Source organism: Carlito syrichta, unplaced genomic scaffold, assembly GCF_000164805.1.
Source record: "Carlito syrichta isolate Samal-C Ts95f unplaced genomic scaffold, Tarsius_syrichta-2.0.1 Scaffold304465, whole genome shotgun sequence".
Lineage (NCBI taxonomy): Eukaryota > Metazoa > Chordata > Mammalia > Primates > Tarsiidae > Carlito > Carlito syrichta.
Window position 1 is genome coordinate 978,582 of NW_007248561.1, and position 13,063 is coordinate 991,644.

General features: G+C 40.3%; 1 protein-coding gene across 1 annotated transcript in view; it reads right to left on the reverse strand.

Moving 5' to 3' along the window:
* The window catches only part of GRIK3 (glutamate ionotropic receptor kainate type subunit 3), a 226,651-nt gene that overhangs the window by 86,416 nt on the left and 127,172 nt on the right, over window positions 1-13,063 (reverse strand). The window contains exon 2 of the mRNA XM_008059978.1: window positions 5,588-5,764. Coding sequence (XP_008058169.1) covers window positions 5,588-5,764 — 177 coding nt within the window. The remainder of the gene's footprint in view (window positions 1-5,587; window positions 5,765-13,063) is intronic.

Sequence of the window (13,063 nt, forward strand, 5' to 3'; positions counted from 1 at the left end):
TGGAAACATAGTGAGATCCCCTCTCTACCAAATAAAAAAACAAAACCCCCAAATCAGCCGGGCGAGTATGTGCCTGTAGTCCCATCTACTCAGGAGGCTGAAGTAGAATGATCACCTGAGCCCAGGAGGTCGAGGCTGCAGTAAGCTATGATCATGCCATTGAACTCCAGCCTGGGCAACAGAGTGAGACTTTGACTCAATAAATGAATGAATGAATAAGTAAGTAAATAAATAAACAATAACAAGGATTAAAAAAGTAAAGATCATGGGGATGTGGATCTCCTTGAGGGATGGACAGTACCCCCTGTGGAGCGTGACCCAACAGCAGAAATACCTCCAGGGTCAGACAGTGGTGCCTCCAACCACAGCAGAGGGATGAATTTCTTAGGCGTGTTATCAAAGGGACAATGAGGGATCCAGAAAGTGCTACTGAATTTTTTTTATTGAGGTATGATCCAATATAGTAAAGTACATTAATCTTAAGCACATAACTTTTTATCAACTTTTACATATAACTGTATTCAAATGTTTTGCACGCATATGTCAGGCACTACCTTGACCAAATGAAAGGTCTCTCCTGCCCCTTCCCAGTCAGTGTCTTCCATACACTCCCGCCTCCCCCAGGGGAAATCTCTTTTCTTTCACTCAATGCTGTGTTGGTGAGGCACACTTGCTTTTTTCTTATTGCTGATTACTATTCCATTATATCATTATGCCCCAATCTGTCCATTCTTCTGTGGATGAACCCTTAATTAATTTATCTAACTTTTGGTTATTATCACTAAAGTGGCTAGAAACAGTCCTGTAGTTTTGGTTATTATCATTAAAGTGGCTAGAAACAGACACGGCCAGACAGTACTCCTGAGAAGTTGAAGTTTTCACTCCAACCAGCACTGTACAGAAAAAATAAACCCCTACCTTCCACCATACACAGGAAATCAATCTGAAATAGATCACAGAGCTAATGATGAAAGATAGAACAACAGAGCTTCCGGAAGGAAACATAGGAGGATATCTTCATGACCTCAGGATAGACAAAGACTTCTTAAATAACACAAAAGACATTAACCATAATGGAAAAACATCGATAAACTGGATTTCTTTAAGAACTTTGCTCCTCAAAAGATACTACTAAAAGAGTATAAAGACAAGCCCATGTGCAATGGAGATATAACAAAGGACTTATATGAAGGACTTTTACATATGAAACGATATATAAGGACTTTCATAAATCAATAAAAAATGGCAAGCTACTCAATTTTAAAAAGTGGTAGAAAGGCTCAAAAAGCCCCCTCCAAGAAAGAGATTATTCAAATAACCTGTTAGCATAAGAAAATATGTTTAACATCTCTTGCTTAACATGAGAGAAATAGAAAATAAAACCACAATGAAATACTCACTATATAAACCACCAGAATGGCCAAAATTTAAAAATAAAACTGACTTTCCTAAACGGGAAAGATGCAGTGCAACTGCAGCCCTCATACATGACTGGAGGGAGTGAAATTGGTGCAGCGACTCTGGAAAACTGTTGGCTGAACATATGCACATTCTGTGACCCACACTTGCACTCCAAGTATATACCCAACACAAATGAGTATACTGTGCACCCAAAGACATCTGCAAGAACGCTCTGAGCAGTGCCACATGCAATAGCCCGGAGCAGAAACAACTCAGAAGCACAACGCAAATAAATGGATTTTGAAACACTGTGGTAATCCACATAATGGAACACTGCCCATGAATGAAGAACAATGGACAATTGCTATAGTCAACAACACAGAGGACGCTCGCGGATGTACTGGGGGGCAAAGAAACAGGGGTCAAAGAAGCAGACGCAGGATGATTCTATTTATGGAAAGTCTAAAACCAGGTAACACCAGTGCAGGGGGCCAGCAGTCAGCCCAATGGTGACCTTTGAGGGGGAATGCCTGGGAGGGCACAGGGAGCAGGCTTTTAAGGTCTATGCCTAGACATGGGTGGTGGTTACATTTTTCTTGAACTAGCTTGAGTAGGCGTTGTTTCTTGTAACCTGGACCAAGCCATGCTTCCTTTCTTGCCCTCTCTCCTGCAACTCCCAGTCCAGCACCTGTTGCTTCAGCCACTAGGTACAAGCTCTGTGGTGGCAGAGACTGGCCACCTCGACCCTGTCCACTTTGGGATCCCCACCACCTGGCACATGTGGGTGCTCAACAGATTTTTCAAGTGCCTACATTGGCCTCCTTCAAATAACTTGCATTTTCCATTCTACTTTCTGCCTTACCCCACGCCTCACTCTCGCCTACCGTCCTTCAAAGCTCAACTCAAACCTCTCCTCCTTCAGGAGGCCCTCTTGCTTGTGCCCCAGCACTTGTGTAGCTCTCTCTCATTTTCTGGTTGTTCTAGCTATTGGCCTACGACCTAGCTTCCAAGCCCCTTGGGCATGACCTATAAAGGGATCATAAGAAATGATTTCTGTTAAGTGGGTTTGACACATTCTTTCATTTGTGTAACTGACCAAACCACCTCTATTGATTTTGTGCCTTCTCTGTGCCAGGCCTATGCTAGGTTCTACAATGGACCAGTGAAAAGACAATGGGGCTTGCAGTCTAGTGGAAGAAATGGACACTAATCACACCATTGCTCTCTTACTCTCTCTCTCTCTCTCTCTCTCTCTCTCTCTCTCTCTCTCTCTCTCACACACACACACACACACACACACACACACACACACACACGTCAGGGTGGTGAAAGAAAAGTCCAGAATGTTACAAGATAAAAGCAAGGAGGCCTGACCTTATTTGGGGTCTGGGGAGGGCTTCCTGAGGACTAGAAGTCTGAGAGGAGAATGAGTTAGCTAGAGAAAGGGCAGGAGAGGGGAGGCTGGGGAATGGGAATTACAAGCAGAGGGAAAAGCATGTGCAGAAACCCTGAGGTGGGAGGAAGCATGGCACCTGAGGATAACAGGTATGGCTCGGGTCTGGATGCTAAGGGAACAGATGGCTCAGAAGTGGCTGGAAGGTCAGGGTGGTGCTAGACTGGACAGGCCCTCATGGGCTCTGATGATGGTTTAGGGAAAGAAGCATGGGACTTGTTATCCAAGGTTTTAAGCAAGCAAGTCATAAGATCTGGTGTAGGGCGGGAGGGTCTGTGGCTTTGGTCACTTGGAAGCCCAGGGCTGAACTTCCAGAAGCCGGGGGTTCCTGCTCACCAGCAACTCAGCAGTCCTACACAGGATGGGCCCATAAGTTCCTGGAGCAAGTACCTCTGGGAAGGTTCCAGAACTCTACCCTGGGCTCCCAACTGCCTGCTGAAGATCCTTGTGGTGAATCACAGGCGTACCACCAGGGAGTCATTGTGTTATTTTAAGAATTTTTAGAAAAAACAGACAGAAAACAAAGCCTCCCCCTTCGTGGGTGGTTGGACCCACGTAGGCCTCTGCACTCTGACTCTAAGCATTTGTTCTTGTCCTGACCTTTTTATTGAGCAATTTTAGTTGAGTGCAGCCATTTTCTAGCTGGATGAGGTCAAGCAGAGGATGGCAGCATGGACTCTTAGCAGGGAGGTGGACGCTTCAATGTACAGTGTTGGCCCCAGGGCATACTGGGACAATGCAAGGACACAGGCCTGGAGGAGGGCATGCCAGGACAGGGAAAGGGGTCATAGGTAAAGGATCACTCTTAGGGGCTAAACCAGGATGGGGCGTCTCTCATCTGTCTGTAGGGTGGTTCTGAGATTCAGGGGAGTGGCCTAAAAAATGCCATCAGGGACCCTCTGACCCTCAGCACACAAGGCAAGGCAAGGAGGAACAGGTGGATGGGAAAAAAGCCAGGCTCGGCCCAGTCTCACCATGTGGAGGGCAAGTCAGCCAAGGGCAGTAAGAGTCAAGTCCTATATGGTACTTACTATGTGCCAGACATGGTTCCAGACACTTTACCGAGATGCATCATACTGTAGAAGAGGAAACTGAGTCATTAGGTATTTTGTTTAAGGTCACACAACCAGCATCAGAGCCACTCAGATGCAAGCCCAGGCAGTCTGGCTTTCAGTCCCTGCTGTGCTGTCCTCCTCTGCTAAGAGGTGTATCCACAACGGGTCTTTGGGAACAGAGCCGGCGGCAGGCAATACCTTAGCAGGTCTGCACCTGGGAGCCCCAGAGATCAAGGGTCCTGGCCTGGGAGAAAGGTGCTCTTAATTAGGTCCTAGGAACCTCTCAGAAAGACAAGGGTCTCCTGTGGATGGGCCTCAGGCTTCCCTAGATGCATGGATGACACTCTCCCCAAGTTTAGCTGACAGAGGTGCTGGGCAGTCATGCTCAGGCTCCTGTGCCCGATTTTCACATCATGCATTCATCAATTCATTTAGCAACTGTTTCACTGAGCATTTACCATACATACCAGTCTTTTAGGTGTCAGGAGGGCATATCATTTAACAGAGAGCCTTCCTTTCAGTGGTGTTGGGGAGAAGAGGAAACACACACACAATTCTTGAACTACAAATTATGAGAAGTGCTTTGAAGGAGAAAAACAATGGGCTATGATCGCATGTTATAGGAAGGGAGGATGACCTCGTCTTCTCTGGGAATGAGATTCCTAGACTGGAGGCTTTTAAACAGAGTTTCATGGAGCTCTAGGGTTCTGTGAAAGTTATGGCTAGAGTTATACAAACCTTTACACTGAATGTGAGCTAAACACACACACACACACACACACACACACACACACACACACACACTATGCATTTTAAAAACAGTAATAAAAAAGCACACTTGTATATAGTGTGTTATATACCACATTAGAAGCTGCTGGCTTTTTCAGATATTGACAAATCACCTTGACTTTGTGTGTGTGCGTGTACCTTGGAATAAAGTTCTCAAGCCCTTTCTGTGCAGTCACTGGAGTTTATTATAAATGAGTCTACTAATTAGGAAGGCTGCAGCACATTGGCTTTTATTTTATTTTGCAAAATGCAGGTGTGAGAAAACTTTTTAATTGAATTTACTACAACTCATTTTTATAAATTATGATATTATTATGCAGCCAAAATAAAATAGAGTAATGTATTGACTACTGAGGCTAACATCATTCATTATCCTGGGTGTCAAATTGCTGTAGCCATTGAAGTAGCTTTGTTGTTTTTATTATATCTTTTTATGGCAAGTAAATGTTGCATACTTGACCTTAAACATTCTCCTTCATATGTGTTTTAAATATTGATATTCTGGATAGGATTTCAATGAAAGGAAAAAAGAGCTTGAAAATGTCTGCTTTGGTTCAGCAGTATTGGCAACCTGGGCTGGCCTCCCTACTGTGTTCTCTCAGTCCAATCCCAGGTCCCTGTCCCCTACCCCCCACCACCCTCCCCTGGCCTCTCATTCCCTCACCGCTCAGACAACAGCCTGGAAATTCTTGAGTGAAAACCCATTGTTCTTGGGGGATGACATAGCCCGAGCTGATCTGGAACTGTGGCAGGTCATCAAACCAGATGGAAAAGGCTCTAGGGCCTAAACCTACCCAGAGCTCTGACCTGTTCCCAGGACCCAGGACAATAAACGCAACCCTACCCTCCCCAGGCCAGGAAGAGAACAGAATCAGGGCTGCACACTCACCCTTCTTGGTAGCCTCGAAGCTGTCATGGAAGTGAATCCTCTGGATGTCATAGGTCAAGGTTGTGTTGGGCAGCAGAGTCCTGTTCCTGTTGATGATGTTGGCAGAAAATCGAAAGGCATGCTCCTCAGCGTTCATGACCTGGGCGTTGGGGCCATCGGCATACTCGAAGATTCCTCCTGCGAGAGATGGGTAAAATTGAGTGTAGTGGGGAGGAGGAGTGGGGGCCTAGCAAGGGTGCTTGGCTCAGAAGCTTTTATGAATAAGCTCCCCCTACCCCAAATGTTCAACCATATCCTAGATCATCACTGTACATAGAAACTGTGCAGTAGCACAAGAAATAAGAAAATCCTCCTAGTTCATTTCACTTGACCAGCAAATTCCTGATAACAGAGCCCAATAGGGCCAAAATAAGATTACCAGCTTATTAATATTGCTGTGAAAATTCTCAATAGAGTTCTGGCAAGTAGAATCTACCAGAATATTATAAGGATAAGACACCATGACCATGTAGAGTTTTATTCCGAGAATCTAAGACTGGTTCAGTATAAAGAAATCTATGAATATCATTCCATCACATCAATAGTTCAAAGGAGTGAAAAAACCCATATGATTAACTCACAAAATGTAAGAAGGCATTTGATAAAATCCAATATCTACTGCTGTTAAGAATGCTTAATAAAATAGCACCAGAAAAGGCACTTCCTTGAAGCATCTTTAGCTCAAATTGGCCTTTAATATCATACTAATGGTGAAACACTAGAGGCATTCTCATTAAAGAAAAAAAATAAGGCACAGGCAAGAATTTATACCACACCATTAAGCAGTGAAATAAGAAAGAAAAGAATTTAGAGGCACATTTGGAAAGAAATACATTTTCATTTGCAAATGATATAAATGATATTTTTAAAAACCCTTAAAATAATCCCTAAACAGGAAAACAAGAGCTAGTCGGAGAGTTAAGTTAAATGATCAGTTAGCACAAATTAATAGTGTTTCTTTATATCAGCAACAATCAGTAAGAAAACTTAATGGCAAATAAATTTCCTTTACAATATCAGCAAAATATTAAATAACTAAAAATAAACCTAATAAGCAGCATGCAATTCTAGTTTTAAAAAATGACAGAAACAAATAGAAATGCCGTAAGTGAAAGTCATAAACATAGACTTCAGTGAAGAAGCATGTTGTGTTCCTGAACAGTAAGCCTCAAGGGGAAGTGTTAATTTTTTCAAATTAATTTTTCAGTTTAATTTAATGCCAGAGTCATGAAAGAATTTTCTTTTACTTGACAAAATAACTCTACAATGTATCTGGAAAACTAAACATGTTTTAAAACGAAGGCTGTGAGGCAACTTATACTGCCAGATTTTAAAATATATCATAAGCCAAATAATTAAGACCATGTTGTAATAGCATATGAAAACACAGATAGATCAAAGGACCAAGATCAAAGGTCCCCAGAAGGAGACTCAAGTAGAGATAAGTATTTAAAATATGATAAAGATGGCTATTTCCAATCAGTAAGTAAAGAATGAATTATTCATTAATTGTGATGTGACAATTATTCAATTATATGGGAGAAAATTTAACTTAGAATCCAAGATTAATCTCTTTATAACATGAATTCCAGATAAATTGAATATTAATAGCAAATGAGTAAGGAAAGAAGGAAAGAAAATATTATAAAGGTTCCAAGAAAGAAAATATAGGTGGATATTATACAGCACTGGAGTGAAAAAGGCCTTTCCAAGCATTTCAGGAACATCAGAAACCATACAAGAAAGATTGATAACACCACAGGAATAGCATAAGACTTCTATACATCAAAACTCCCATAAACAGAATTAAATTTCAAACACAAACTTGGAAAAAATATTTGTAACATATATGGCAATATAAAGGTTGATGCTTTTATTTTTTAAAAAGCAGTTAAACTCAACTAAAAAGACAAATGTGCCAATAGAAAAGTATGAAAAGTATGAGTGAGTATGAAAAATATGAACACTTCACAAAAGACTATAATACAAAAGAGCTATTAATGTATGAAGAAATGTGCAATCTTCCTAATAATTAAATAAACTCAATTTAAACCAACAGTGGGATACATTTTTTGCTCATCCAATTGTAAAGATCTAAAACAAACCATAACTCCAGCTTTGATGAGTGTGTATAGAAATAGACACCTGCCTAACTGTGGGTGGAAGGGGAAACTGGTACATCCAGTCTTTCTTGATGGCCATTAGAAATTTATCAAAAGCCCTAAAAATGTCCATGTCTTCAACTCAATACTTCAATTTCTGGGAACTAGCATCACCAGCAACAGTGGGTCATGTATGGGGGAGGAGAGCTAGAGGTGTCCGATGGGAGAAATAGAAAATAAATTGTAGCACATCCATCTAATAGCAGCAACAATCTAATGACATGAGACATATCCGTGATAGATTTTTAAGTGGACAATGGAGATTACTGCAGAGGTGCAGTATGACTCTATAAGAGGAAGAAGAGGAGGAAGAGGAGGAGGAGGAATTTACATCATTAAGCTTAAGATTAGGAGACATTGGTTCCTTTATTAATGACTTTGCATGTTTTTCAGATAAACCTTTGTTCTTTTTAAAAACCAACTTGATTGAGGTATCATTTACATCCCACAGACTCACCTGTTTTAAGGATATAATGATTTTTTTAGAAAGTATACTGAGTCGTGTGGCCATCACCACAATACAGTTTTAGAATCTTCCCAATAATCACTTGTGCCCATTTACAGTCAGTCATAGTTGTCACTCCCACCCCAGGCAACCACTAATTTATTTTCTGTCTCTAGAGATTCATCTTTTCTGGACATTTCCTATAAACAGAATCATGAGATACGTGGTCTTCTGCACCTGGTTTCTTGCCCTTAGCATAATATTTTTTAGGTTTGTCCATATTGTAGCATGTATCAATGCTTTATTCCTTTTAATTGTTAAGTAATATTATTTTGTATGACTGTACCACATTTTATTTACCCAACAACCAGGTAATGGGTACTTGAGTTGTTTAACTGTTTTGAAAATTTTAAAAATAGTAACTTCCAGTTTCTAGTCGGGCGAGTAATAAGCTTGGAAGTTGCCACTCCATCCTAACAACAAGTGAAAAGATGAACAAACGGAAAATATCAACAACTCTTCTTAGAGCCATAAGAGGAGTGAGGTCACAGGGCACACTGCTACTTCCAAAATTGGACAGTATGGTGAACAGGAAGAATTACAACTTCTTAGTGCAGAAAACTATGAGCAGAAACCTCCACGGGAAGTAGAATCAGGGTAAGAAAATCTAAACTAACTGACATGTTGCTGAAGGTTCAGTGTAAACAAGTCTGAGACCAAAATTCCAGGGGGGCATTCACTGGGGCCCCACACTTCTGTGAGTTACTGGGGGAGCTCCACAGGATTTTTACAATGAATACTGGAGAAAAATCCACATGTGCTTTGGGCAGTGGGAGGGGAAAAGGAACCATTTTGAAATATGCCACAGCATTCTGTTTTTCTTTTTTTCTTTTGATTTGGAGTCTCATTCCTTCGCGCAGGTTGGAGTGCAGTGGCACACTCACAGCCACCCCAGCGTTGACCTTCTGGGCTCCGGTAATCCTTCTGCCTCAGCCTTCCAACTAGCCAGAACTACAGGCATACTACCATGACAGGCTAATTTTTGATTTATTGTAGAGACGAGGTTTTGCCAAGTTGCCGGGCTGATCTCGAATCCTCGGGCTCAGGCAATCCACTCACTTCGGCCTCCTAAAGTGCTGGGATTACAGGCTGAGCCACAGGGCCCGGCCAGCATTGTGTTCTTTTTTTAAATTAATTTATTTTTTTAAATGTAAAGATGTGAGATACAATTCAGGGTTAGGTATACAAACACTGATCATGCAGCTACCTGTGTTAATGAGGTACGCCTCCTCCCTGCCCTAACAGTTTCCAAGGTTTATCCTCAGGTGAAGCTAGTTAACCAGAACCTACCCTGCCAGGGTTTTAGCAGAGCCTAACTGACCTGGTGGAAGGGAAATACGCAACTCCAGCCTACTACAGCCATGTATCCCATCTAAGGGGTGGGGACGAGAAGCTCTTGTGAAATTCAACGCCCAGGCCCTCACTAAAAGACTGCAACCCCATCATAGGACTATAGAATGCTTCCCCTCCCCGACATCTTACTACTTCATCAGCAAAGGCTTATTTACAGCAGTTCCTTCTGCCCAGTACATCATATCCTGCTAGCAAGAAAAAAAATTACAGGGCATACTAAAAGGCAAACAAACAAAACCACAGTTTGAAGAGACAGAGTACGCATCAGAACCAGACTCAGGGTAGAGATGTTGGAATGATCAGACCAAGAATTCAAAACAACTATGATTAATATGTGAAGAGCTCTAATGGATAAAGAGGAAGCATGCAAGAACAGCTGGAAGACATAAGCAAAGAGATGGGAATTCTAAGGAAAAATGGAAAAGAAATGCTAACGATCAAAACACAGTAACAAAAGTGAAGAATGCCTTTGATGGGGTTATTAGTAGACTGAACACAGCTGAGGAAAGACTTTCTGAGCTCGAGGCTATCTCAGTAGACACCTCCAAAACTGAAAAGCAAAGAGAAAAAAGACTGGAAAACCAAAACATAGAACATAATATCCAAGAACCGTGGAATAGCTACAAAAGGTATTGACCATAATGAAAATGCCAGAAGGAGATGAAAGAGAGAAATAATCAGAAGAAATATTTGAAGCAATAATGACATTCCCCAAATTAAAGTCAGACACCAAAGCACAGATCTAGGATGGTCAGAGAACACCAAGCAGGATGAATGCCCCTAAAACAACAGCTAGATATATCATTTCCAAACAACAGAAAATCAAAGATTAAAACAAAATCCTGACAGAAGTCAGAAGAAAAAAATACATCTTACCTCTGGGAGAAAAGATAAGAATTATATCTTTTTCCTCAGAAACCATGTAAGCAAAAAATCATGTAACAGTGAAGTGAAATATTTAAAGTGTTATTAGAAAAAAATACCAGCCTAGATTTCTGTACCCTGAGAAGTTATCCTTCAAAAGTGAGGAGAAATAAAGATTTGCTCTGACAACAAAAATTGAGGAAATGTGTTGTCAGTAGATCTGCCTTGCAAGAAATGTTAAAAGGAGTTCTTTCAAGAGAAGAAAAAGGATATAGGTCAGAAACTTGGATCTACATAAAGAAAGAAAGAACACTGGAGAAAGAATAAGTGAAGATAAAATTTAAAAAATATTTTTCTTATTTTTAATTGACGTAACATAACAGTCTGCTCAAAATAATAACAGCAACAATTTTTTCACATGTGTGTATATATGTATGTTTATGTGTATATACATATGCTTATATGTAAGGAAAATGATTGACAGCAGTGATATAAGGATGGGAGGGAAGATTTCAGATTATTTAGTTAGGTTCTTGCACTACCTGTGAGGCAGTATCATGGTATTTAAGAGTGGACTTGGATTAGTTTAAATGTATATTGAAACTCTAGGGTAACCATTAAAATAAGTAAAAAAAAAAAAAAAAAAAAGAGGTATAAAGAGGAGATAAAATGGAATCATAAAATACAAAAGGCATGAAAAGAATGGAAGACAAAAATAGGACCAAAGAATTAGGACAACAAATAGAAAATAGTAGCAAATGTAGGAGATATTAACCCAACTATATAAATTCTCACTTTAAATATCAATAGTCTAAATGTACTAATTAAAAGACAGAGATTATCAGAGTGATTCAAAAAGGAAGACCCAATTATATATTGCCTATAAAAAAACCTACTTCAAATATAAAGTCATATAAAGACTAAAATGAATGAATGAACAAGTGGAATTTATTCCTGGAATGCAATGATGGTTCAAAACACAAAAATTGATCAAGGTAATCTACCATGTAAAGGGGATAAAGGACAATACCCATATGATCATTTCAATCAATGCAAATTTTTTTTGACAAAATTCACCATTTTATGATGAAAAAAAAAACACTCAACAAACTAGGACTAGAAACTACCTCAACATAATAAAAGCCATATCTGAAAAACAAAAGCAGAGGAACTATTTCCTAAGTCATTCTATGAGGCCAGCATTACCTAATACCAAAACCAAATACATCATAAGAAATAAAACTATACATCAATATCTTTCATGAACATAGCTATAAAAATCCTCAACAAAATGTTAGCAAATAGAATCCAACAACATATTAAAAAAGTGATTACACAATGACCAAATGGGATTTATCTCAGGTATTGAAGGCTGGTTCAACCTTCAAAAGTCAATTAATGGCCAAGCACAGTGACTCGTGCCTGTAATCCCAGCACCTTGGGAGGCTGGGGCAGGAGGACCATTTGTCCCCAGGAGCTTGAGACTAGCCTAGGACACATAGTGAGACATCATCTATACAAAAAATAATAATAAACTAGTTGGGTGTGGTGACATGCACCTGCTGTCCCAGTTACTTGGGAGGCTGAGGTGGAAGAATTGCCTAAGCCCGGGACGTTGAGGCTGCAGTGAGCCATGATCATGCCACTGCACTCCAGCCTGGGTGACAGAGTGAGTCCCCAACTCAAAACAAAAACAAGCCCCCCCACAAAACCACAAAAGTCAATTAATGTAATCCATCACATCAACAGGCTAAAGAAGAAGAATCACAGTCATATCAATACATTATAAAAAAGCATTTGACAAAATCCAACACCCATTCATAAAAAAACTGTCAGTAAACTAGGAACAGAGGGGAACCTCCTAAATTTGATAAAGAATATCTATGGGCAACACCCTTGGGTCCCCTCCCACTGTGGGAGCTTTTCTGTCTTCTCAATAAATCCTCCTTTCTTAAAAAAAAAAGAAGAAGAAGAAGAAGAAGAAGAATACTTACAAAAATCTTACAACTGACATTATACTTAGTTATAGGAAAATAGAAGCTTTCTTGCTAAGATCAGGAACAAGGCAAGGATATCCCTTCTTACTGCTGCTTTTCAATATCATACTAAAAGTTCTAGCTAATGCAATAACACAAGAAAAAAATAAAAGAAATTCAGATTAGAGAGGAATAAATAAAACTGCCTTTGTTTACAGATGATGTGATCATCTATGTAGAAAATACAAAAGAACAACAATTTATAAAAAACCTTCTGTAACTAATAAACACATAGAGCAAGGTGGCAGGATACAAGATTAATATATAAAAGTCAATTGCTGGCAAGGCTGGGTGGCTCAGCCTGTAATCCCAGCACTTTGGGAGGCTGAGAAGAGTGGACTGCCTGAACTCATGGGTTGGAGACCAGTCCAGGCAACTTGGCCAGACCTCGCCTCTACAATAAATCAAAAATTAGCTGGGTGGGGTAGTGTGCACCTGTAGTTCCGGTTACTTGGAAGGCTGAGGCAGAAGGATCACCAGAGCCCAGCAGGTCAATGCTGGGGTGGCCATGAGTGTG